The following is a 24992-nucleotide window of genomic DNA, read 5'->3' as shown; positions in this document are numbered from 1 at the left end:
TACTTTTGCCCTGTGAATTAAATACCATTTTTTCGCCCCAACCCTGATTATTTATATGTGGTGCATTGTGTTGTCTACGCTCTGGACTGCTGTCTCGAAGCCTGCCACCCGTCGTCCTCCGGAAGGTTTGGGTTGTGATGGGGTCATTGTCATTTCTGAAGAAACATCCGAAACATATAAAACAGTTCAAATTTTAAACCTACATATTTTTAATTAAAATTATAATTCTAAATAATAACGTGATAATAATGCCCGCCCCCCACCCAACCTAAAATAACCCTTAGAACAATTTCCGGGCCATTCAAAACCAAAGTATTTGATAGACTGATTTCGAATAGTGCATTGTTCTTCCAAGTGTACGCTTGCATTAAAGAATAACTGATGGGTCAAAATATCTTTTTTTTTTTAAATTTGATAATATTTTAACGTACTGATTTGACAATACGATCATCAACTTACTGATAATATATGTGTTATAAATGTCAACTTTGTAATTCGATAATGTAAATGTCACCGTTTCACAATATAGATGCCAACTTACTGATTTGATATTATAGATGACAACATACTGATTTGATATTATAGAAGACAACATACTGATTTGATAATAAAGAAGACAACATACTGATTTGATAATAAAGAAGACAACATACTGATTTGATAATAAAGAAGACAACATACTGATTTGATAATAAAGAAGACAACATACTGATTTGATAATATAGATGTTAACTTACTGATTTGACAATATAGATGTACTCAGATTTCCCTGAATCAGGTGTTATGACCAAACCTTTTCTGTAGATGAAAGGCTACATGGTACTAACAGAAGTAAAACTTCCAGTGTAATATTTTTTTTTATTTGGATACAAGTTCAAGAAGAATATCTCACGTTGGTTTATCAAAAAAAGGGAATCAACCTAATTAGGTCAATTCCCGTGTTTTGTACCTGTAGTAGAAAAGAATCACTTTTCCTTCATTATTTTCGATCAGTTCTTGCATTGGGAAATATTTCATGAAGTCCATTTGGCTAAAGAACACAAATCATTTAAATATAGCAGTGTAAAATGTGTGTAGACATTATTATCATTCTAAAGGACAGGTATATTGAGTGATCACAAAACTTACAACACTAGATTGTTTCTCCCGCTGTTCAAACTTTGAGTTCTTTCACATTTAAAAATTAGGAAGAAATAAAACTTATAAAACATTTGCTAGGAAAAGACAAGAAAAAAATAAATATTCTACTCAACCGAACGAAATTTCATATTTTGCAATAATTTGTACAGTTTTTTAGCGGCCCTCGTAAGGGGAAAGGCCGCTATTAGGTTTATGCACACTCAGATCTCGAAAACTGGAAGAGAAATGAAAAATATTATTTCACCATGCGATGCGGCTTGAAAAATTTACGTGCAACGGCTACTTTTGGTTTTCTAAAAGCAAACCGTTTAATTTATAAAATTAATTATGCAAGCGATTTTTTCATAAAAATACACCAATTCTAAAACAATAGCGTAATTGTAAGGGAGGCAATGTTACAATATGTATTTTTAGTATCACTAAGTTGGACACATTGTGGCATGTACAAGAAATGTTCACAACAAATATAAATATTAGTTAAAGTTTTTTTTTCTGGTCAACTATCTGCTAAAATTAAAAGAAAATATTTATGTTTGTCTATAGAATGCACTTTATATGTAAATATTACGCACATTTTTTTTTATGGATTTTTTTATGCAGCGACTTTCGTGCAGTAGCGTAACGCCGTGACATGCTATGGTGCTAGACCAATTCCTTAAAAATTTTTAAATAATCAGATTTTATTTAATTTTTGTTTAGTGCCCCCATTACGATAAAAGCCACTTATTTTTGTGCGTTTTGTCTGTTGGTCGGTCTGTCCGTCACGTTTATATAATAAAAAAAACAACATTAAATGTTATTGAAAATCTGATTTAACCTTGTTCCTTCCAAAACATTGCAATAGTTTTAAGTATCTATAATAGATTGCCAACGACTGTTTGTTTTATCTTTTAACTTACATTACATGTAATGTCCGTACTATGAAGAACTATGAAGTTGTTCCGGATATTGTTTTATAAAAAAAAATTGTGTCAAACAATTATTTGAAATAGTAACATTGACTTACATTACCCTTGTATTCTTGGGCAATACGTCACTATAGTTTAATTATCGATATCCAATTGTTCTGTATTTTCAACTTAAAACAAATTTGTGTCAAATGATTTTTTTTTTCAAAAAAATGGACAATAGGTTGCTCAGGATTTTAAAATAAGAAAGTAGTTTACAAGAAACGATCATTGAAAACAATTTTTAGACTTATGTTACATTGAATTTTCTTGCTAAAACATAACAGTTTTTTTTTAATCTGTAAAGAATGTACCAGATTTGGTTTTGAAAAAGAAATCAAACTACATTTCTTAAATTTTCCTACAAATCGTCTCCAAAATTGTTCCGAATTTTATATGAAAAATCTACTAACAAAAAACAAAAATAACTGTTTGAAATCCCTCTTCTAATAAATAAAACAAATAATCTTCTTCTCATTTACGAATATCGGTTGTTCCGGATTTTTATGAAAAACATTCTAACTCTATTTATGTAAAATCGCACTTATGTCGTACATTACATTTAATTTTCTAGCTAAAGGTTTTTAGATCAATTTTCGTTAATATTATTTCCGATTCTTAAGGAAAAAAGCTTCCTAACACCAAAATATGGTATAAAAATCTCTCCACGAGGCTACGGTACATCTAGTTTTCATACGAGACCATTCCAAAATGTTTATTAAGGGTGTTAGATTTTTCTAAAATTCTCTTTTTCTCTCGCTATATATACAAACATCCGAACAATCTATTATAGATACTTAAAACTATTGCGATGTTTCGGAGGGAAAAATTAAAGATTAATCAAATTTTCAATAGCTTTTCGATATTAACATGACGGACAGACAGACTGACAGACAAAACGCACAAAAAATGCGGCTTTAATCCTTATATATATATTTTTTTCCTTTGACGTCATATGAATGAATTCTTTAAATGTAATGCTAAAAAAACTCGGTCTATGAACCCTCGATAACTGGCTCGTATGGATGAGACATTTTTTAGTCTAACTAGGCCGTGTGACGTAGTGGTTGTTATATGGAATTAATTCTTTAAATGAAATGCTAAAAGAACTTACATTGGGAGCATCAATGTCAAGGATCCCTCGACATCTTGCTCGTATTGATGAGATATTTTTTTAGTCTAACTAGGCCGTGTGACGTAGTGGATGTTACATTCCTTTGACGTCATATGGAATGAATTCTTCAAATGAAATGCTTAAACAACTCGGTACCGTATAGTAATGTTTATTAAACCTCGTAATCTGACTCGTATTTTTAAAAAGACATGATAGCTAGATTTAGATTTAATCTGATTTTTTAAACTAGATCTAGATTTTTTACAGCATATCTAGATTTTTAAAAATAGATTTGGATTTATATTCTAATTAAAATCGTTGTAGAGTCTAGATCTAGAATTTCTAGGTCTACTTTAGACTGATATAGACTAGATCAAGATATAGAATTTCAATTTCTAGACTTAAAGTGTAGATTTTTATTTCCAAACGTCTAGATCAGTGATTCCCAAAGTGGTCTATATAGACCCCCAGGGGTCTACGAGGACTTCCAAGGGGTCTACGGAAGTGAAAAAATAAATTGGGGGTCTATGACCTCTAAATGTGGGTCTACTATAGTGGATCTCATTTAAGCATGTAATGACTTTAAATTTCATTTCCGATTAATGATTTTACCTTAGTTAATCCTTTCAATTGTAACTCTCTTAGTCTAATTAGTTTTTTTTTTTTATTTTAAAATTTTAACATCTTATTTTAAATACATGAAAGTAACATTGTTCATGGCCTTGTTAAAAAGAACTGTAGAAAGTACAGTGTTGGTTACTAGTCATTTGTTGTATTCGTCCTTGTCGAACAAGTCATTTCATATGTGCTTTTTCTGTAACAAAATTTTAAGCTAAGTTACAATGAAACTATCTAACCTGGAACATCATTTGAGACAATGACAACAAGATAAAATAGATTGCGATTTGAAATAGCCTACTTTCAACACTTTTAGTTCAGAACAGTAGAACAAAATGTTTGATTAAAGATCCTAAAAGAAAAGAGGTTTGTGAGTGTCTTACAATATTTTTTCTTAGGCCTATATCAAACTCCAGAAAACTGCACTATTAAAAGCCACACACATCTGATATCATAGTAAAAATTTCTCTAAACAACAATACAGTTCAAAGGTGTAATGGTAAGAGGAGTTAAGAAACTGAAAGGTTCTTATGTAATTACTTTCCAAAGACATAGGCTACTTCTAAAAAAAAAAAGCTGGACTAGTTAACCTTGCCTGATAATATAGTGTTATTATTATCATGCTTTCTTTTTGCTATGAATTAAGAAATCCATAAAGAACTGCTCATTGCCTGAAACTTTGATCAATTGCTCCTTCACAATGAAGAATGATAGTTGTCGAAAGGCTTGATCAAAACGAAGGCATAATCTCAAAGTTTCTTGTGAGGATTAAGTAATGAAGCATACAATAGATTGGATGAAATTTCCTAATTTTCAAATTTAAAACCAACATCATCTAATCGAGAAGTTATGATAGATTAAATCTAACTAAATTGAACTCTAATGTTGAAATTTTATACAAACTTGCTATCCACTAGGCCAAACTTTCAACATATACCAAATATGCGTACCCCTTCAATAATTTTCGTAAATCTAAGTACCCCTCCCCCCCCCTTAAAAAATGAATAATTGTTGAAAATAATAAACGAACTATAGGGAATACTGCAATAGGCGTTTCAGTCAATCCCTATAATGCATATCTTATTTTGCTTCATTTTAATTTGAATTTCATCAATGAATGGCCTAGAAATCAGTGAGAAAAACACAAATAAAGTTGAAGAATTTTCCAAAAAATACAGGGGGTCTACCGAAGAATGGAAAACATGGCAAAGGGTCTACGAGACAAAAAAGTTTGGGAACCACTGGTCTAGATCAATATTGCAATGTTATAATATACTAAAATTAATCTACTATTTTTAAATTTAATGTTGCATTCAGTCTATTGATAGATAATCTAGGATTTTTATTGCATAAATCTAATCTAATTTACACCTAAATTATTCCAAATTTATATTATAGATCTAGATCTAGTAAATATAGATCTTAAGAGTGCTAAACAGAAGTTTAGTTGATGTAGATCTACTTCCTTATTCTAGTTCCGTTTAAATGAAAAGGCCAATACTCTGTTGATAACTGTGCTGAGACATGGAAGTACAAGCACGATACATCTGTTCTTTTCTATTTTTTTTCAGTTACAAATCAATGCTGATTACAAATGAATGCTGAAAGATGATCTAAAATCGCTCGTCCGACATATTGTACATATCCGGTAGATGTCATGCCCTAATGTGTAGTAATCTCTTTATCAATAATAGGCTATTAGTTTGTAACCAGTTTGTTAGTAAGTTAAGAGCAATGCCTGGTCGCGCGGTTAGCGTGCTGAACTGATTATCTCGACGGTCCCGGGTTGTTTGTTTGTTTGTTTTACATGTTTCAGATGTCCCTTCAGAGTTGAAGATAGTTTACTTCCTAGTCCAAACATGCCACAGGACGACGGGTGATGCGAGCGGGCAGGGTTTGAACCAGGGACCATCGATAAATCCTAACGACATTCCAGCGCGCAAACTGCAAGACCAGGCAGGGTTCATACCATGCTTGCTGCCATCCACCGTCGTCCAGCGAGAAGTTAATTATTTTTAACTGAGAAGGAACATCCGAAACATGTAAAACAGCAAAAAAAAAAAAAAAAAAGATTTTACAACGGCAAATGAATCTTTGAAACATTATTACTTTTGACCATCAAAATTAAATATCGTCTTGAAAATTCCTTGCGAATAGGCGGATCCGACAGGGATCCGACTACGACGGAGCCGCCTCTGAGTTTGTGTGATAACACAAACTCTCTTTGTAATCTTGTTTAAATTTAATTTTGAGCTACAGTCACGCGTTCCCTCTAAATTTGACATACTCAGAAAATCATTTCAATAAAAGAAATTTTGTGTACAAAGACAACATCATTTTAGTTTAAGTTGGTAGATACTTCATTCCGGCGAACAAGACCAAACCAGCGCAGGCATCGTTATCTGAGGATTGCGAAGATGCTGGGAAGACCCGTTTGAGCAAGGATTTTAGTGCTGCACACTCGCGCCATGTGATTTTCAAGATCATTCCGAGGCAGCGAAAGTGGAATGATATTAGTCCTCTCTCTCTTGCTTTCTTCGAATAGGTAGTCCACGACTCACTGCCGTACAGTAGCAAGCTCAAATTACATGCCATTTTTTTTTCACTGTAGTGAGCTTCTGGTTTTTCAAAACTCTTGATCTGAGTCTAGCGAAAGTCGATGCAGCCTTCTCTATGCTTTTGTTTTTATCTTCTCTTTTAGAGACAGTTTCTCTTGAATTGTAGATGCAAGGTAGCAGAATTCTTTTACAGCATCTAGCTTGTTATCATCAAAATAGGACAGTTATTGTGCAGTTCAATGGCGCCTGCTACGAAAGTTTCAGTTTTGGAATAAATACTCTTTTCACTGCTAATCCACAACGCGTTTGACAAATCCATCAATCTATCTCCTTTCAAGATTCGATGTCGAACTTTTAAATATTGACAGCCTGAGGGCCAAAATCAGAACCACCCTCGTAAGAGATTTGCTATTCACGGACGATGCAGCGGTAGTAGCACACTCACAAGAGGAGCTTCAGCCACTAATGTCCCGCTTCTCTCAGATCTGTAAAGACTAAAGGGCTAGCACGAACAAAACAAACGTTATGGGGCCACCTGCTAGTGCACCACCCTCCAGTCTCTTGTATATAAGGACAACATCATGGGGCCACCTGCTAGTGCACCACCCTCCAGTCTCTTGTATATAAGGACAACATCATGTACGTTTAAGTAGGTAGGTTAACATAAGCAAAGACGCCCTTATTTTTGATATTTTATTCTATTCTTACTGTGTGGTATAAATAAATAACGACGAATCTGTTAAAGATGATTTCTATGTATAAACTGAATATCAATCATTTCATTCAATGTTTTGTCAAGATATTAAGTATTATTGCAGTAGCTACTAACAAAAAGTTTTAATCTCAGCCAAACCTAAGCATGCGAATATGATCTGGATTTTCGTCTGGAGAGCTGCAGTAGTTACAGATTCGGTAATAGTCATCTATATTGACTGACAGGAGTGTACATTTGACTATCGAAGTGACAGAGTAGCCCCGGTTTCCTCGATTTGAGATGCCTTCTTCCTAAAAAAATAAAATTGAACTTTTTATTAAAAGCTTTCATCAACTCACTCTGTCTGTGTGCTAAAAAGTTTGAACACGTTATTTCTCCCAAACCTTATCTCGTTAACTTAGACTGAGATCCTCTGGCACGTGCATTGGCGGCAAGCTGTCTCCATAAAGATTTGTCACTGACAATGACTGACGCCTCTTTCCACCTGGTTTCCACTGCTCTTAGATCTTCCACGAAGGTGTGGCGCCAAGTTATACGAGGAGGTCCCTGTTTGCACTTTCCTCGTATTGGCCTCCATAGCATTGCAACTCTTTATACCCGTAATTCTGTTAGATGACATGTCATGTAAATCTCATGCGACGCTCGGTCACAACCTGATTAAATGATCGAGTCCCAGCACGACACAGGATTTGTTTGTTTGAGACATAGACTAAACAGACTAATTAAAAAAGCATCGTATGTCACTCGAACACAGCTACCATCTCTCTTGAAGAGCTTTTTCATGAAAAATGTTTTTCCAAATCACTCACGATTCTTAAAGACAACCTGTACCCATTAAATCACTGTTACATCAGATCTGAACGAAGTGGTCGTCTCCTTTCCATTACGACTAAAACAGAAAGATTTAAAAACTCCTTTATCCCACTTTCGGTCAGAGTGTTACAATCATTTGTCGTTATCGAAAAGTACATAGACGTCTAATCCATACAGCGCTGGTTGTGAGTGTGTGTATGTGTTTCATGTGTGAATGTTGTTCGTATTTGCATCTACATTGTTATTGTACAGTAGTTAAGCTGAGATTGTCAATTGCAGTCAAACTAAATTTCTATATGTTTGCACCAATAAAAATTATCTTATCTTATTATCTTATTTTATCTCTTTAACTGGCTCTTAAAATCCGTCTTAGCCATTTTAGAAGAGCCACATTTAGTCTTTCTCAATTTTGTTAGATGACTTCCATGTCTCGTAAGCATACGTTGCTATTGAGATGACATTTGTGTTAAGTAGGTGGTTTTTGTCTTAGGTCCAATAGCTTGTCTTGTCCTGTCTCGTATCAAGTTGAAACTTTACACAATTATTGTACCTAGAAATACATTAATGAATTTAAAAAGTAATCAATTTAAAAAGTAACCTATTAGTCAATTTATTATTGGTATTTTTTGTTTGATACCAAAAAACGTCGCGTAACTGTAGTCAAAAGCTAAGCACTTTTGTTTTCTTAAAGCAAGTACATCTGTTGATATGTCCGTGAGATTGTCAAGAATATTGAGCCGAAGGCTCTTCGAAATCTAGGCTAGTAAGCCTGGTTGAACAAACGGCTCTGTCTTGAAGAAGTCCAAGTCAATGCCTATATAAAACATTGCATTTTCTAATGGGCTCAAGGACTACAATACATGGCTTAAGGCCGAGCACATAAGGAACCCCCGCCATTATCCTAAGCTAACCGTGCAGGACTCACGGTTCCTTGAGGAACGGCGCCTGGATTATCGACAGGGTCGTGGAAGCTCTTTTACAACTCCTCACTGTACAATAAGAAAACTCTCGTATTCCCTTAGACCAGCGGTTCTCAACCTTTTTAGTTCCGCGACCACTTTTTACAATTGGCCACTATGAGGCGACCCCCAACTGTAAAATGATATTTTCGATTATGTTATAAAATCGTATTCATAATGTAAATATCCGATATTTGTCAAAGCTATATTTTTGTTATCATGAAACATTAAATATTTCAGCTTGTATCCCTGCATTTATTTACTTTTAAATCGCGTGATCACCATATTCATCTTTTATACTTATATGGCAATTATGAAATCATATCGGAGCATAGTAAGCAGCTAGGGCAACAGTATTCTACATTGGTAGACAATTGTTGCGCCAGTTAGGGAATAAATATCAACGACACTGTGAAGGTTGAACTTATTTCTGTTTTACCAGATCAGAAATTTTAAGGCTATCTTTACAAGACCAAAATAAATGTCGTCATCTGCATCAAGTCTACTTCTGTATTTAACAAGTTGGATCAATGTTTTTGGGCTTTCTTGATTCAGTTTACAATTGAAATACTGTAGGTCGTTGTTAATATCAAGATGACGTTCAGTTTTTTCAGATTCATTGATTCTGATAATAGAACGTCGTTACAAATGACTCATTGTGGTTTTTCAGTTCTTGCTTTAACCATTGAAGTAAAACCACAACGTCTAAAATCGTCATTATATTTTCTTTTTTTAACAATTATTTTCATACCTTTTCTAGCCAAGACTATAACTTGATATACTTATTATAAATGGAATTGGTTTTCAATTTCATGAGTAAATCTTCCCCTTGGAACTGAATCCGCAATGGTGTAACCGTTATGTCTCGATACCCCTTGATAAACAGTCATTGAAACTGTTACAAATACTGATTCTGCGAGAATTAAAGTTTGGAATGATTCTAATTCAGTTGTTTACAACATTTATTCTCAAAAGACAAATATAGTAAAAAAAAAATGTAGTTACCCATGAAAAGTTTTGCTCCATGTCAAGTTTTTTTATTTTCTATGGTCTTAGGCGACCCACAGGTTGAGAACCCCTGCCTTAGACACTTCCACAGTCTTATGTTGCTACTCATTCAGCCTAATCCCCTCCTCTAGTGGTAGAGTAGCCTCCCCGGGGTCCTACAAATGTTATTGCTCTCTCTCTCGACCATCTGTTGATTCAAGTCTCATCTTGTATCTGCTACAGCTCTCAGTTTGGGGACCAAGCAGTCGTGGATTATTGAAACGTTCTATTCAATTACACGTACTCTACTTGCTTATGTGCTGCTTTAGTCCAAATGGGACACAAAAATCATATCTACTAACATAATTATGCAAATGTTTAGAAATTGAAAACTGCTTTTCAGAGGAAGGAAAGATAAAGTTAGCCCTTGCAGACCAATGGCGACACATCATGTAAATCTCATCTGTTTCTATGGGCGACAGTTCACGAGGGTGTGTCTTGTGCCTTGTACAAACGCCTTGGTCCTTCCCTGTTCTTTAGGGACTTATACCTTGGTCCTTCCCTGTTCTTTAGGGACTTATACCTTGGTCCTTCCCTGTTCTTTAGGGACTTATACCTTGGTCCTTCCCTGTTCTTTAGGGACTTATACCTTGGTCCTTCCCTGTTCTTTAGGGACTTATACCTTGGTCCTTCCCTGTTCTTTAGGGACTTATACCTTGGTCCTTCCCTGTCCTTTAGGGACTTATACCTTGGTCCTTCCCTGTCCTTTAGGGACTTATACCTTGGTCCTTCCCTGTCCTTTAGGGACTTATACCTTGGTCCTTCCCTGTCCTTTAGGGACTCATACCTTGGTCCTTCCCTGTCCTTTAGGGACTCATACCTTGGTCCTTCCCTGTCCTTTAGGGACTCATACCTTGGTCCTTCCCTGTTCTTTAGGGACTCATACCTTGGTCCTTCCCTGTCCTTTAGGGACTCATACCTTGGTCCTTCCCTGTTCTTTAGGGACTCATACCTTGGTCCTTCCCTGTCCTTTAGGGACTCATACCTTGGTCCTTCCCTGTTCTTTAGGGACTCATACCTTGGTCCTTCCCTGTTCTTTAGGGACTTATACCTTGGTCCTTCCCTGTCCTTTAGGGACTTATACCTTGGTCCTTCCCTGTCCTTTAGGGACTCATACCTTGGTCCTTCCCTGTCCTTTAGGGACTCATACCTTGGTCCTTCCCTGTCCTTTAGGGACTTATACCTTGGTCCTTCCCTGTCCTTTAGGGACTTATACCTTGGTCCTTCCCTGTTCTTTAGGGACTCATACCTTGGTCCTTCCCTGTCCTTTAGGGACTTATACCTTGGTCCTTCCCTGTTCTTTAGGGACTCATACCTTGGTCCTTCCCTGTCCTTTAGGGACTTATACCTTGGTCCTTCCCTGTCCTTTAGGGACTTATACCTTGGTCCTTCCCTGTCCTTTAGGGACTTATACCTTGGTCCTTCCCTGTTCTTTAGGGACTCATACCTTGGTCCTTCCCTGTCCTTTAGGGACTTATACCTTGGTCCTTCCCTGTTCTTTAGGGACTCATACCTTGGTCCTTCCCTGTCCTTTAGGGACTTATACCTTGGTCCTTCCCTGTCCTTTAGGGACTTATACCTTGGTCCTTCCCTGTCCTTTAGGGACTCATACCTTGGTCCTTCCCTGTTCTTTAGTGGAGACAGGGGAGAACATCCTAACAAAACAAAAACTGAAATTGTTATTTTTATTTTGTTTGGCAGAAAAATAATAATATGTTAATTGTTATTTATCTTTTTCATGAGCTCGCACTTATGAGATCCGATATACAGCTTGTCATTTGCGAATCACTCTGACGCTACTCTAGGATCAACTGACTATTTTAGGCTGATGCATTCTTGGGATTCGGAGAATGTTCAATTGTGAAATCTATTTTCATCTTGACATAGATTTTTATTGACAAGCCTCTAAATACTTAAAAGTACTTTCTGTGTGACTACAACTCTTGTGCAACATTCTCATGGAAAGGCTAACAAAGTCTCACCCCAAACATTTCATCCTTGTCAAAAACCTTGAGGACTTTGAATTTGGATCTGTGTTCAAATGCTGGAGAACCGATGAGTTTGACAGCCACCACTGACAAAGAGTAACACAAAAATTAAGATAAATAGTTCAAAGAATACATATTGATAACAGAGAGTAAAGCTCCTTAGAATTATACTTAACAAACACACACACGCTTACAGTCACGTGACTTGAATTGACCTTGTGTATCCCACAACCACACGTTTTTGAGAAGCTTTGTTCATCTATTCTCATGTCATTTCATTTCCTTAGCTTTGTCCATCTACTTTCCATCTACTTTCACGTCATTTCATTTCCTCAGCTTTGTTCATCTACTTTCATGTCATTTCATTTTCTCAGCTTTGTTCATCTACTTTCATGTCATTTCATTTTCTCAGCTTTGTTCATCTACTTTCATGTCATTTCATTTCCTCAGCTTTGTTCATCTACTTTCATGTCATTTCATTTCCTCAGCTTTGTTCATCTAAATTTCATGTCGTTTCATTTCCTCAGCTTTGTCCATCTACTTTCATGTCATTTCATTTCCTCAGCTTTGTTCATCTACTTTCATGTCATTTCATTTCCTCAGCTTTGTTCATCTAAATTTCATGTCGTTTCATTTCCTCAGCTTTGTCCATCTACTTTCATGTCATTTCATTTCCTCAGCTTTGTTCATCTACTTTCATGTCATTTCATTTCCTCAGCTTTGTTCATCTACTTTCATGTCATTTCATTTTCTCAGCTTTGTTCATCTACTTTCATGTCATTTCATTTCCTCAGCTTTGTTCATCTACTTTCATGTCATTTCATTTCCTCAGCTTTGTTCATCTAAATTTCATGTCGTTTCATTTCCTCAGCTTTGTCCATCTACTTTCATGTCGTTTCATTTCCTCAGCTTTGTTCATCTACTTTCATGTCATTTCATTTCCTCAGCTTTGTTCATCTAAATTTCATGTCGTTTCATTTCCTCAGCTTTGTTCATCTAGATTTCATGTCGTTTCATTTCCTCAGCTTTGTCCATCTACTTTCATGTCATTTCATTTCCTCAGCTTTGTTCATCTACTTTCATGTCATTTCATTTCCTCAGCTTTGTTCATCTAAATTTCATGTCGTTTCATTTCCTCAGCTTTGTTCATCTAAATTTCATGTCGTTTCATTTCCTCAGCTTTGTTCATCTAAATTTCATGTCATTTCATTTCCTCAGCTTTGTTCATCTACTTTCATGTCATTTCATTTCCTCAGCTTTGTTCATCTAAATTTCATGTCGTTTCATTTCCTCAGCTTTGTTCATCTACTTTCATGTCATTTCATTTCCTCAGCTTTGTTCATCTACTTTCATGTCATTTCATTTCCTCAGCTTTGTTCATCTAAATTTCATGTCGTTTCATTTCCTCAGCTTTGTTCATCTAAATTTCATGTCGTTTCATTTCCTCAGCTTTGTCCATCTACTTTCATGTCATTTCATTTCCTCAGCTTTGTTCATCTACTTTCATGTCATTTCATTTCCTCAGCTTTGTTCATCTACTTTCATGTCATTTCATTTCCTCAGCTTTGTTCATCTACTTTCATGTCGTTTCATTTCCTCAGCTTTGTCCATCTACTTTCATGTCATTTCATTTCCTCAGCTTTGTCCATCTACTTTCATGTCATTTCATTTCCTCAGCTTTGTCCATCTACTTTCATGTCATTTCATTTCCTCAGCTTTGTTCATCTACTTTCATGTCATTTCATTTCCTCAGCTTTGTTCATCTACTTTTATGTCATCTCATTTCCTCAGCTTTTTTTCATCTACTTTCATGTCATTTCATTTCCTCAGCTTTGTTCATCTACTTTCATGTCATCTCATTTCCTCAGCTTTGTTCATCTACTTTCATGTCATTTCATTTCCTCAGCTTTGTTCATCTACTTTCATGTCATTTCATTTCCTCAGCTTTGTTCATCTACTTTCTTGTCATTTCATTTCCTCAGCTTTGTTCATCTACTTTCATGTCATTTCATTTCCTCAGCTTTGTCCATCTACTTTCATGTCGTTTCATTTCCTCAGCTTTGTTCATCTACTTTCATGTCATTTCATTTCCTCAGCTTTGTTCATCTACTTTCATGTCATTTCATTTCCTCAGCTTTGTTCATCTACTTTCATGTCATCTCATTTCCTCAGCTTTGTTCATCTATTTTCATGTCATCTCATTTCCTCAGCTTTGTTCATCTACTTTCATGTCATTTCATTTCCTCAGCTTTGTTCATCTACTTTCATGTCATTTCATTTCCTCAGCTTTGCTCATCTACTTTCATGTCATTTCATTTCCTCAGCTTTGATCATCTACTTTCATGTCATTTCATTTCCTCAGCTTTGTTCATCTACTTTCATGTCATTTCATTTCCTCAGCTTTGTTCATCTACTTTCATGTCATTTCATTTCCTCAGCTTTGTCCATCTACTTTCATGTCATTTCATTTCCTCAGCTTTGTCCATCTACTTTCATGTCGTTTCATATCCTCAGCTTTGTTCATCTACTTTCATGTCATTTCATTTCCTCAGCTTTGTCCATCTACTTTCATGTCGTTTCATATCCTCAGCTTTGTTCATCTACTTTCATGTCATTTCATTTCCTCAGCTTTGTTCATCTACTTTCATGTCATTTCATTTCCTCAGCTTTACTGATGACTGAACTAGTCCAGGTTTTCTTGGGTCTGCCCACTTTCTTGCGGACTACAATCAAGTATCTGCCTTGCAAATTTAGTAGCTGGTTTTCCCAAAGTTTATCCTAGCCAGCTCCATTTTCCCTTAAAAAATTTTGGGCTTTGGGTTTCTGGTTGGTTCTATCTTACAACTTGACATAATTGTTTTTTTAGGCCACCTGTTTCCCAACATCCTGAGTAGGTAACTATTGGCTAAGTCTGGAGTATTCTTTATATTTGTTTTTGTGATTCTCCATGCCTCAGAACCATATAGAAGAACAGACTTAAAATGTGTGTTTAAGATTCAGATCCTTGGTCTGTAAGGTTGTGATGTAAAGACATAAAATAATTTGTGTTAAATGTTTTAATTTTATTGGTTGTATTTCAAGATACACAATGTTTATGTACAAAAAAATTTCTTCATGATTTCTCTAACCCTGGCTAAGTAATTTACACTTACATTCAAGTTACTTACACTTACATTCAATCTACTTACACTTACATTCAAGTTGCTTATACTTACATTCAAGCTACTTACACTTACATTCAAGCTACTTACACTTACATTCAAGCTACTTAGACTTACATTCAAGTTGCTTACACTTACATTCAAGCTACTTACACTTACATTCAAGCTACTTACACTTACATTCAAGTTACTTACACTTACATTCAAGCTACTTATACTTACATTCAAGCTACTTATACTTACATTCAAGCTACTTACACTTACATTCAAGCTACTTACACTTACATTCAAGCTACTTACACTTACATTCAAGTTGCTTACACGTACATTCAAGTTGCTTACACTTACATTCAAGCTAATTACACTTACATTCAAGTTACTTACACTTACATTCAAGTTACTCACAATTACATTCAAGCTACTTACACTTACATTCAATCTACTTACACTTACATTCAAGTTGCTTACACTTACATTCAAGTTGCTTACACTTACATTCAAGCTAATTACACTTACATTCAAGTTGCTTACACTTACATTCAAGCTACTTACACTTACATTCAAGCTACTTACACTTTTATTCAAGCTACTTACACTTACATTCAAGCTACTTATACTTACATTCAAGTTACTTACACTTACATTCAAGCTACTAACACTTACATTCAAGCTACTAACACTTAAATTCAAGCTACTTACACTTACATTCAAGCTACAAACACTAGCATTCAAGCTACTAACACTTACATTCAAGTTACTTACACTTACATTCAAGCTACTTACACTTAAATTCAAGCTACTTACACTTACATTCAAGCTACTTACACTTACATTCAAGCTACTTACACTTACATTCAAGCTACTAACACTTACATTCAAGCTACTTACACTTACATTCAAGCTACTTACACTTACATTCAAGCTACTTACACTTACATTCAAGCTACTTACACTTACATTCAAGCTACTAACACTTACATTCAAGCTACTTACACTTACATTCAAGCTACTAACACTTACATTCAAGCTACTAACACTTACATTCAAGCTACTTACACTTACATTCAAGCTACTAACACTTACATTCAAGCTACTAACACTTACATTCAAGCTACTAACACTTACATTCAAGCTACTAACACTTACATTCAAGCTACTTACACTTACATTCAAGTTACTTACACTTACATTTAAGCTACTTACACTTACATTCAAGCTACTAACACTTACATTCAAGCTACTTACACTTACATTCAAGCTACTAACACTTACATTCAAGCTACTTACACTTACATTCAAGCTATTTACACTTACATTCAAGCTACTTACACTTACATTCAAGCTACTAACACTTACATTCAAGCTACTTACACTTACTTTCAAGCTACTTGCGCTTACATTCAAGCTACTTACACTTACATTCAAGCTACTAACTCTTACATTCAAGCTACTTACACTTACATTCAAGCTACTAACTCTTACATTCAAGCTACTTACACTTACATTCAAGTTACTTACACTTGCATTTAAGCTACTTACACTTACATTCAAGCTACTAACACTTACATTCAAGCTACTTACACTTACATTCAAGCTATTTACACTTACATTCAAGCTACTTACACTTACATTCAAGCTACTAACACTTACATTCAAGCTACTTACACTTACATTCAAGCTACTTGCGCTTACATTCAAGCTACTTACACTTACATTCAAGCTACTAACACTTACATTCAAGTTACTTACACTTACATTCAAGCTACTTACACTTAAATTCAAGCTACTTACACTTACATTCAAGCTACTTACACTTACATTCAAGCTACTTACACTTACATTCAAGCTACTAACACTTACATTCAAGCTACTTACACTTACATTCAAGCTACTTACACTTACATTCAAGCTACTTACACTTACATTCAAGCTACTTACACTTACATTCAAGCTACTTACACTTACATTCAAGCTACTAACACTTACATTCAAGCTACTTACACTTACATTCAAGCTACTAACACTTACATTCAAGCTACTAACACTTACATTCAAGCTACTTACACTTACATTCAAGCTACTAACACTTACATTCAAGCTACTAACACTTACATTCAAGCTACTAACACTTACATTCAAGCTACTAACACTTACATTCAAGCTACTTACACTTACATTCAAGTTACTTACACTTACATTTAAGCTACTTACACTTACATTCAAGCTACTAACACTTACATTCAAGCTACTTACACTTACATTCAAGCTACTAACACTTACATTCAAGCTACTTACACTTACATTCAAGCTATTTACACTTACATTCAAGCTACTTACACTTACATTCAAGCTACTAACACTTACATTCAAGCTACTTACACTTACTTTCAAGCTACTTGCGCTTACATTCAAGCTACTTACACTTACATTCAAGCTACTAACTCTTACATTCAAGCTACTTACACTTACATTCAAGCTACTAACTCTTACATTCAAGCTACTTACACTTACATTCAAGTTACTTACACTTGCATTTAAGCTACTTACACTTACATTCAAGCTACTAACACTTACATTCAAGCTACTTACACTTACATTCAAGCTATTTACACTTACATTCAAGCTACTTACACTTACATTCAAGCTACTAACACTTACATTCAAGCTACTTACACTTACATTCAAGCTACTTGCGCTTACATTCAAGCTACTTACACTTACATTCAAGCTACTAACACTTACATTCAAGCTATTTACACTTACATTCAAGCTACTTACACTTACATTCAAGCTACTAACACTTACATTCAAGCTACTTACACTTACATTCAAGCTACTTGCGCTTACATTCAAGCTACTTACACTTACATTCAAGCTACTAACTCTTACATTCAAGCTACTTACACTTACATTCAAGTTACTTACACTTGCATTTAAGCTACTTACACTTACATTCAAGCTACTAACACTTACATTCAAGCTACTTACACTTACATTCAAGCTACTTACACTTACATTCAAGCTACTAACACTTACATTCAAGTTACTTACACTTACATTCAAGCTACTTACACTTACATTCAAGTTACTTACACTTACATTCAAGCTACTAACACTTACATTCAAGCTTCTAACTCTTACATTCAAGCTACACTTAGATAAAGTTAATTACACTGCCTTTTGCTATAGCCAATTACGTTTAGATGAAGTTAATTAATTACTTTTAAAGTTACTCAAATAAGATAAAGTTACACTTGTATAAAGGTTCATTTCGATAAAGTTACACTTAGATAAAAATACATTTAGATAAAGTTACTTAATGATAAGCTAGGGCCTACTTAAATAAAGTTACAATTATATTAAGTAACACTTGCATAATTTTACAATTTGATAAAGTTACACTTAGATAAATTTACACTTAGATAAAGTTGTATTTAGATAAGTTACTTACACTTACATCTATCACTTTATACGTTGCTAACGTTACTCACACTTACATTTAATGACTGGTATTTAAAATAAAGCACCTTTACGTTAGTGAAGATTAAAGTTATTTCAGGTTAATAACACAACTTATCTACGAGTATAGAGCTCAATAAAATGTATTACCTTTGCCTGTGATAAGGAAATAAAAACTATCAGCAATGTGGCCTTCCCTGATAATGACTTTGTCTGCTGGAACTCTGTCAGAGAAATGAAAAACGTCTCTTTATTTCTAGTAACCTTCATGAGTCTTTGACATTCCCCAGATAGAGAAAAAAAAAGAGAATGTCTGAGGTTTTCTATTTAAAACATTTGATTGCCAAGGATAAGTATATAGAGTCTAGGGCACAGATACCAACTTTAACTTGAGCTGAGTTTTCTAAAGACAACCGGAAAGACATGTATATAATTATTCCTCTGCCTCGTCCACAAATAGGATGAGACCTGAGAGCACTGAGATCCACTCATCAATTAAAAATACACATTTCTGAGCCCAAATGAAATACACATTTCTGAGCCCCAATAAAATACACATTTCTGAGCCCAAATGAAATACACATTTCTGAGCCCAAATGAAATACACATTTCTGAGCCCCAATGACCTTTAAGTTCTAATTACCAAAACTCGAACAAAGGTGTATTTGCGTGAAGTTGCAGTCTTTGTGACAGATAATAGTTGTATAGTAAAGTCGGTGGCTTTACAAAATGGAAATAGTTTTCACTAACTTCCTGTTACTCTAACTCCGCCAACGAAGGCCCGGCGGCAAAAGGAGAAGAGTTGGGCTACCCTACCTGTGGAAAAGCCACCAGCTATAAAAAAAAACAACACCCCACAGCAAATCAACTGATATCGCAGACCTGGAAGAAGATGAACCTTCAGATGTCGATAAAATCATTTGGAAGCCGACCGACCGAAGTCCGGACCATGTAAATGTGAGCTTGCGCTCCCAGAGCTAGTTTTATATGCAATTTTAGCTATTTTTAAAATGTATTTTTGTTGTATAGGTTAGAGCTATTTTTATATATTTTATTTTTATAGGTTAGTGTCAGATTTTATAATTGTACTACATGCTGTCTTAAAACAGTTAGTGTACATTTGACCAGTAGTCAGTACCATATCTGTCTGTGTGACAGCTGAAGATCTTTGTGGTCTGTCGTCTAATTATATTTTTATTCCTGTACCTGGGACGGCTTGTTAATGTAGAAATATTTTATATTTTCTTTTACTAGATCTATGTCACACTATGTAAATATGCTAGATATATCTTAATTTAGTTTTTTGGAATATTTTTCAAAAGAGTTGACAGCCGTTCCCAACATGCTGTATTGAAGATGGCGTTGTCCATCAGTCCTAATAGAATATAATATAGTTTTGCATTTATGTATTGCAGGCTATTGTTATTGCTTTTAACTGCTGCAATTACTCTGCTGAAATAGCTGCTGCTTATAACTGCTGTTGTAGATCTATTCTAATTCTAGGGAATCTAGTGTTATTTTGTTTCTGCTATTGATAGTTTTGTTATTGTTTCTGTAGATCTATTCTAGATCTAATTCTAGGGAAGCTAGTGTTATTTTGTTTCTGTAGTGTTGCCTTATTAGTGGCTTAGTTATAAGTTATAGTCTGTTTCTGTTCTTAGGGAATACTAATAGTAAGTGTACTAAGGCTAAGATGTTCTTGTTTTAGTTTTAGTTATGGGTTGGTTGTAGAAGTAGGATATTGTAGCTCTAGACTAGTTTATTGTAGTTTGTTTGTCGATCTAGGTCTAGGGTAGTAGATGTAGTGATTTAGTTAGATAGTTGGTTTGGTTAGTTTGTTAGTGTTTGTAGTGGTGTAGATTTAGAGGGTTTTAGTTAGTTGATGGGTTCAGTAGTAGTGATTAGTCAAGTTAGTATATATATTATATTTTATTATTGATTTATTTGTGTATGTAAATAAAGTTTCTTTTTGTTTTATTTATCGTAAACTAAACGGGGGTTTGTTATCGTGTTTTCATTTAGTTAAGTTAGTATAGTTAGTTGTCTGGTTACTTAGGTGATTAGCCCCTTGGTCACCATACCGAGGTGCACAGATTGAGCCCACCCAGTAGCGCTAACATCTGCCTACTGTATAAAATTTAATGTTAAAAGGTCCCTACCACTCGCGCCTACCTAACCTGCTCACATAAGAGACAGAGAAAAGGCAGCAGTGATGAAAAGATTCAATCTCACCATCTTAGGAATCAACCAATCAAGATGGACTCATTCCAGGCAGAAGCGATTGAGTTCCGGTGAGTTACTGTTATTACCAGGACATGAGTAGGAGGGTGCTACACACACCCAGGGAGTAGTCCTGATACTATTCAAACATTGTCCTATCAGATGGGAGGCGCATGGACTGTCGTCTAGCCCAGTGGTTCTCAAACTGTGGTACGCTAACCCCTGGGGTCCTAGTGACGACCAAAATGGGGTCCGAGGAAAGATGAAAATTGTATAAAATCTATCCAATCGGATTATTTTATTTAACAATCAACTCGCCCCTCTTGAATATGTCCATTACGTACTATTTTATGCTAAGCTAAACCAAAGATTCGAAAACATTCTTCACTTGGATAGTCACGACTAGATATTGAACAATTGAACCCTTTTGCGCGATTTTTTAATAATAATAATAATCTTTATTGTCCGTAAGGAAATTAGTCTTATAATTTGTGATTTACACCAGACAAAACATTATAACTATAAAAAACCGAAATGTACATTCACACCAGACTCACTCATAATTTACATGTGAAAAGTTTATATCAGATTGTTTCTATTTATTTAATGATTTGATTGCCAGGGGAACAAAAGAGTGTTTGTGTCTGTTTGTCTTTGCTATCGGTATCTTGTATCTCTTTTGTGATGTTAAAATCACAAAATCCTGTTGAGATAATTTAATAATTTAAGAGAATAGTTAAATCTTGGGGTTTCTAAAGATTAAGGATTACTATTACTTTAGTGAAAGAAATAAAATATTGAATGCAACAAATGTAAAAGCAGAAGGGAGAGCAAAGAGAACCTAAAGTAACCTAAAGTAACCTAAAGTAATCGAAATCTATAAGAAGATATGTGAAAATCATCGTAGAACGATTGTATACTGTTGTATATATGATATAAATGCCCTATTGTTTTTAAGAATGCGCTCTAATGTTCCTCCGTTTAGTTCTTGACCTCTCAAATACTAATCCCTCTGCCTTGGAGCTGTAGACTGTTCCTCTGCCTTGGAGCTGTAGACTGTTCATCTGCCTTGGATCTGTAGACTGTTCCTCTGCCTTGGAGCTGTAGACTGTTCCTCTGCCTTGGATCTGTAGACTGTTCCTCTGCCTTGGAGCTGTAGACTGTTCCTCTGCCTTGGAGCTGTAGACTGTTCATCTGCCTTGGATCTGTAGACTGTTCCTCTGCCTTGGAGCTGTAGACTGTTCCTCTGCCTTGGAGCTGTAGACTGTTCCTCTGCCTTGGAGCTGTAGGCTGTTCCTCTGCCTTGGAGCTGTAGACTGTTCCTCTGCCTTGGAGCTGTAGACTGTTCCTCTGCCTTGGATCTGTAGACTGTTCCTCTGCCTTGGAGCTGTAGACTGTTCCTCTGCCTTGGAGCTGTAGACTGTTCCTCTGCCTTGGAGCTGTAGACTGTTCCAGCCTGTTAGCGTGTCAGCGTTGGGAGGTGGCAGCTCCAGCTGAGAACTTCGGTTGAGATTAGAGTGTGATGGATGCAGCAGTGGCAGGGCGAGAAATCTAGCGATGTAAAAGCAGGATGCGGGGCCTGAGAATTGACTTCATGATTGTGACTCTGACACAACTGTGTGTTTATATCACAACTGGGTGTTTAAATCATAACTGTGTGTTTAATTTTCAAGTGTTTTAAATCGCAGTTGTGTTTAAACCAGAAATAAATAATAGCTGTGTGTTTAATTTTCAAGTGTTTTAAATCGCAGCTGTGTTTAAACCAGAAATATGTATGTAAATCAAAACTGATTGTTTTAAATCAAACCCTCTTGTGTTTAAAGCAACGAGTATAAATCTTCCTTGAATAAGTGCTAGAAATATTATTAATGGTTTGTTTCAGTTAGATATGTGAGTTAAAAACAAAACATAATGTGAAAGTTATGACCTGCACACACACACACACACACACAAGTACTAAAAGACGTCCTCCAGAAAGTGACTTACTCCATGTACCAGGCTATCATTGCCAAACGTTCTTGATAAAGTCTTGGTAGGGAAGAAAACGATCTGATAAACTTCAAAGCCTGAGCCGTCTTGAGAAAGGACAGAATAAGATTGGATTGACAATCATGTTATACGTTTAGTGTACTTTGATCATATTTAATGAATTTTGTTTTCTTTTTCTTAAAATAAACTTTTGTTTTTCAAGACCTTTATTCAAGTCAGAACTTCATGGAACCTGGAGCCAGCCAGGAATCAGCCTGGGCGCTGAGTTGCTGATCTACAAAATGAAGGGTTGATGTATATCGTTGAGAAAAGAATTACTAGCTCGTTGGCCACACGGAAGAAAATTGTTTTTTGACCGTTATAATTTTTCAAAGTAAAACAAAAATAAAAATAAATGTAAATTTGGCTTGAGTTCTAGACTTATAAAAACTTAGATCTAGAGCCAACATCGGTTTTGAAAGAAATATCGCCTTCGGGAGTTTCCGAATGTATGGCAATATTGATTCAAGAGTAGGATCCTATAATAAATTAATCTTCAGGAAAATTGTGCGCATCGTCTTTTAAGTCTAAATTTAAAGGCCTAGCATTGGAATTATTCATTAATAGTATGCGATTACTGAGTAAATTCAAAGTTGCTTTAAGTTAATTGAAAGATTATTTAAGCTTTACTTATAATTTTTTACGTAAATCCGATATAGATTACATCTAGATACTAGATCTCGAAGTCTATGCCTATTGTTAGATTTAGATTTTAGATGTTCATATGATGAAAATATCTATAAATAATCGCAAAAGTTTGCAATGGCCTGATTCGTCACGACGTACGTTCACGCAGCAGACGGTCTGAAAATCACGGGCTCGATGCCCGATTTCAATCAAACATTTTTTTCTAATTATTATTTTTTATTTTTTATATTTTAAGTTGTATAATGGAAGTAATGTCTTTTAAAAAAACAAAACAAAGTATTTTTAAATGTTTTTCATTGTTTCAATTTTTGGAACAAAGTAGAAAAGGAAATTTTATTGGGCCTCCATCAATCTGTAGATTTAGAACTATAAATGGTAAAAGTGCACATAATAAGAATGGTAGAATTTTAAACAATAAAATTGCACAAGGTAACATGGTAGAATTATCAAATGTAACAAGATAAGCTTAAAAATACTAAAAAAAAATAAAAGCCTATATTAAGCGTAGTTGTATCAGTTAGTTTGGATCAGTCATGTAATTAAATTTGTAATAGACTAACAAAAACTCACTCTGTCTATCTGGTAAAACGTTTTTACGCATTATTTCTCCCACCTCCAATCTCGGATTCAGCTGGAATTTTGCACAATGATTTCTTGTAGAACTTAAGCACAATCATTCAATAGAGTTGAACAAATAAATTGCGGGAACAATTTGGCATCGCTCTTTAGTCTCTGGCTAGTCAAGGAATTAGTTGAACCTTAATAATAGGACAGTTTCTGGGACCTTTGTGGCACGTTTCCATGTGAAAATGTACTTACTTTTTGAGCTTCCTCCCATGTCCTGTAGTGTTCAGGTTTACCTAAATGAAATAAGATCTCTGTGTCCAACTCTCTCTGTCCAGGGTGCAAAGCAGAAGACAAAATGAAATTTTGGCTACAGAACGTTCAGAAAACCAATGCAGGACATACTTTTAGGCGTAGGACATACATCTAGATTTGGTTATCACAATCTAGGACCTAGATCTCTGCTATATCCTGACCTACATCATCTTTAATTTAGCAAATTAAACTAAATATTACTTCATTATTATCATTCTTGCTACATGAGCTAAATTGATATAATGATGGTAATTCTTGCTACATGAGCTAAATTGATATAATGATGGTAATTCTTGCTACATGAGCTAAATTGATACATTGTGCTAATTCTTGCTACATGAGCTAAATTGATACATTGTGCTAATTCTTGCTACATGAGCTAAATTGATACATTGTGCTAATTCTTGCTATGCTAGCTTAAGTTTGCTAAATCATACTTCATTAGATCAATTCTTTATACTTGAACTAGATAATCCTAACTGCACCAAATCACTAGCGGATCAGAACTTTGTAACCTTATATATAAACACAAAAGTAGTCTGTATTGCAATTAGAGCAGTGTTTCACTGAAAATAAAACAAAAACAGTTACGTTGGTAGTAGCCCTTCTCTATTCAGCTGGTAGTTGGTAGTTGGTAGTAGCCCTAACCCGATCCTGAAGTGTGACTGACATTTGTCGACATAGACTTTTGACTTGAT

At 35.1% G+C, this 24992-nt stretch overlaps 1 protein-coding gene across 3 annotated transcripts in view; it reads right to left on the bottom strand.

The window, feature by feature from the left end:
- The window catches only part of LOC106057790 (uncharacterized), a 77558-nt gene that overhangs the window by 26837 nt on the left and 25729 nt on the right, over positions 1 to 24992 (bottom strand). For all 3 annotated transcript variants that reach the window (XM_056006859.1, XM_056006860.1, XM_056006861.1), the window contains 7 exons: positions 24235 to 24309; positions 22726 to 22814; positions 18670 to 18743; positions 11894 to 11985; positions 7231 to 7382; positions 950 to 1030; positions 738 to 798 (listed from right to left, as the gene is read on the bottom strand). In XM_056006859.1, the coding sequence (XP_055862834.1) occupies positions 738 to 798; positions 950 to 1030; positions 7231 to 7382; positions 11894 to 11985; positions 18670 to 18743; positions 22726 to 22814; positions 24235 to 24309 (624 nt within the window). The remainder of the gene's footprint in view (positions 1 to 737; positions 799 to 949; positions 1031 to 7230; positions 7383 to 11893; positions 11986 to 18669; positions 18744 to 22725; positions 22815 to 24234; positions 24310 to 24992) is intronic.

The sequence above is a fragment of the Biomphalaria glabrata genome, chromosome 12 (genome assembly GCF_947242115.1).
Source record: "Biomphalaria glabrata chromosome 12, xgBioGlab47.1, whole genome shotgun sequence".
NCBI lineage: Eukaryota > Metazoa > Mollusca > Gastropoda > Planorbidae > Biomphalaria > Biomphalaria glabrata.
This window is presented reverse-complemented; position numbering and strand designations above follow the sequence as displayed.